This window comes from Alligator sinensis, unplaced genomic scaffold, assembly GCF_000455745.1.
Source record: "Alligator sinensis unplaced genomic scaffold, ASM45574v1 scaffold73_1, whole genome shotgun sequence".
Classification (NCBI taxonomy): Eukaryota; Metazoa; Chordata; order Crocodylia; family Alligatoridae; genus Alligator; species Alligator sinensis.
In genome coordinates, this window is record NW_005841838.1 from 3,674,604 (window position 1) to 3,677,746 (window position 3,143).

The window sequence follows — 3,143 nt, forward strand, 5'->3', positions numbered from 1 at the left end:
AATTAAAGAGTTTGCTCTGAAACATGGCTTTGTACTACCATTTACATTCCCAAAGCAATCAGGCAACAAGGAAGAAGAATTTGGCAGTGTATTCTCAAATTTCATCATCCAAAATTTTCTGGGTACACTTCATCTGGTGCTTGCAGAAGAGATCAAGGATAAAAGCCTCACAAAGTATTTTTCATTCCCATCCAGGAAGAAAAAGTCTCATAATTGGTTAGATTTGATGCCTCAGTTTTTGGCTGGAATATTATTCCTGCAGGATGACCCATACCTGTGTTCCCTTTCAAATAAAGATGTAAAGAAAATCATAACCAAGAAACAAAAAACACTCTTAAAATATATTAAAAGAGTACAGATAAGCAATCTCTGTCCAGAAAGGCTACTTGAGCTTTTCCACTGTGTTTATGAAACACAAGACCGTTATCTTTTGCAGAATATAGCTTTAAGACTTGAACGAGAGCTGTCTTTTCTGGGCACTCCGCTCACCCCACCTGATGTCTATGTGCTACGTTCTATTTTAAAAAGGTCAAAAAAGGAATTTGCCCTGGATCTGAGGAACAGTGCCATTGATCTACAGGGGATGAAAGACCTGGTTGGCCTGAAGAACGTGACATCATTCAGGTTAGCCATTCCTTGTTGATAATACTGTGATGCCGTGGTGTAACACAAGAGGAGTCAGTCTAAATTAATTTCCTTGTTTTTTGTCACTTACAGAGCTTCCCTCACTGATATGATCAGGCTCTGGGAGTCATTAGAGCAAACACAGGAATATGAGCTGCTGAAGATTTCAATACAAAAATTTGCAATTGATCCATTTAAGGCTAAAACAATGAGGGACATCAGTGATCTTTCTGGCTTTGTACACATGCAAGAGAAAATGATCCATTGGTAAGATCCATTCATAAATAATGACCTATTTACATGTGAGTGCTTATGAATTATGAATCCTAGAGAGAGAAGTCCCCCAGCTGTTCACAGGGCAGGTAAAACAATGCAATGAAAGTATCCCTGTTGCCCCACCAATGTTTGCTATCTTGATGTGTAGCAGCCATCTTTGGGGAGCTCAAATCTTACTTCAGTCTTTGTACTGAAACTGCCAACGAAGAAGCCAGTTAGAAGTGGTGTTTTTTTCAATGTCTCCCCTCTATAGTTTTTAATACACTGCCTTTTAATACCTTTGAGGTATGTACCCTACAGTGAGTCTGCCCTATAGTGATTACTCCATAAGTGGCTGTAATCTTATAGATTTGGTCCTTTAAGTCAGGAAGTAAAAGCTTTTTTTTTTTAGATCTATACATTCTGAGTTCATTGCTGCACACTTGAAATATGTGTCTTGTTTTTATACCTTTTGTTAAATATGTATTTGCTTCAAAGATTAAAATTCCATGTGTAAGTTTTGTTTTTTCTGCTGTTACAATAGTTGCTAACATATGCCTTATTCTATTGTGATTTATTTAGCATGAAAGAGACATCTGGTTGCCAAATTCATGAAATTCCTGCTATCAGAAACCTTAAAAAATTAGAATTTGCGTAAGTAACATGTCTCTCCACTTGCTGACTTCTAAATTGTAGACTACTATAAGAATTTAATTCATTTTGCTGCAGGTTATTGACTATAAAAATATTAAGTAAAATCCATGTATTTACATTCTGCTAATTCAGACAAGGATTAAAAATTTATCACCAAAAAAAGGAAATGCCAATTTCCAAACCCTCCATTGGTATAGAACAAAAAGAAAATCCACTGGTAGTATCCTGTTCTAATCAGTGTCTTTTTCATACACTAGGGTTTGTGAATTATGACAGGTGCTTGTTCTGTGATATTCCTATATAATCAAGGATGCTAAATTGATTTATGCCAGCTAATTTATGTTGTCCTTTCAGCTGTAAAGTATACTGCAGGTATTTTCCCTCATTAATAGGGAAAATTTCCATTTCTCGTTTCTGCAAAATTACAATCATATAAACAAACCACTGTTAATCAAAAGTTCCTTCCCGTTCACAGTGAGCCAACTGAGTGGCATCATTATTCAGCATTTTTCAATTGATTTTGGATTGTATCTTGGCCGTGATTCAGCTACCAAAGAAGAGATTATTGCACAAAAATGATAAAGTTGAAAGCTTTTCTTTTCCCCTACCATGTCATGTTGATCATGACAGAACAAACAGAGGGGCACTGACAGCTGTGCAAGCCCCCGCTCTAATTCATGGAGTTTTACATAAAGTGCCATGAGTTAGAGCTTCCCTTGCCCCCTTGACCCAACAGACATTCCTCTGTTGGGTCAGGCAGGGGGGAAGCACAGGTATCACACTCCACTTTGGAGCCAGTCAAGCCCGAGGAGCCTGCCTGTGGCCTTTTACCCCCTCCTCCAAGCTCCAGTGCTGTCTGCAGGAAGGGAGTGAGGGGAAAGGGGAGGGGAGTGAGCTGCAGGCTGAGGGATTCCTGGCCTAAGCTGGAGGGGAGATGGGGGGCTGATACAGAGTGTCACTGTATATCTTCAGACTAAAACATGTTTGCTTCACCTGAGGTAAGTTTGGTAAGAATGAATTACAATGAATTAACTTACCCTTCAAATTGATATTGTTGTACTAGCTCCAGATGGCCTCCAAATGCAGCTGGTATTTGCATTCAGATGTTGACTTTGAGGCTAAGTACAGACATTTGGGGAAGTTAAATCAGGTTCTAAATAGCCACCCAATTAAAACTTAGCTCTGTGCGGGCCGGGCACGAGCCAGGCCCTTTTTCGTGCTGCACGCGGGCTGTGGCCAGCAGCCCGGGCACGCGGGGTCGGAGAGAGGGCGCGTCAAGCTAGAATTAGGCACAGACTCGTAGCGGTAGATTTAAAGATTGTTTACTTACACCGGAGATGGTTGCGGTGCAGGCTGGAAAACTTGCTTGAGTTGCGGTTACAGACAGGAAAGAAGAGAGGCAGACAAGAGTTCTAAACTCGCGAACTCTAGCCCAATCCGGTTGGAGGCTCTAAACCGTGAGCCCGTCGTGTCAACCGAAGAAAGTACTCGTCCGAAAGAGCTCTGAATAAACTCACACGAAGTTTGCTAGGCTCCGTGGGTCCTTCTGCTCACTCATCCACACGAAGTTTGCTAGGCTTCGTGGGTTCGGTTCTTTTGCGTGCAGGGAG

At 40.9% G+C, this 3,143-nt stretch overlaps 1 protein-coding gene across 1 annotated transcript in view; it reads left to right on the forward strand.

Moving 5' to 3' along the window:
- Positions 1–3,143, forward strand: part of CIITA (class II major histocompatibility complex transactivator) — a 57,762-nt gene that overhangs the window by 39,837 nt on the left and 14,782 nt on the right. The window contains 3 exon segments of the mRNA XM_025203246.1: positions 1–624; positions 718–891; positions 1,462–1,533. The exon segment at positions 1–624 is cut by the window's left edge and continues 32 nt beyond it. Of these exon segments, the coding sequence (XP_025059031.1) occupies positions 1–624; positions 718–891; positions 1,462–1,533 (870 nt within the window).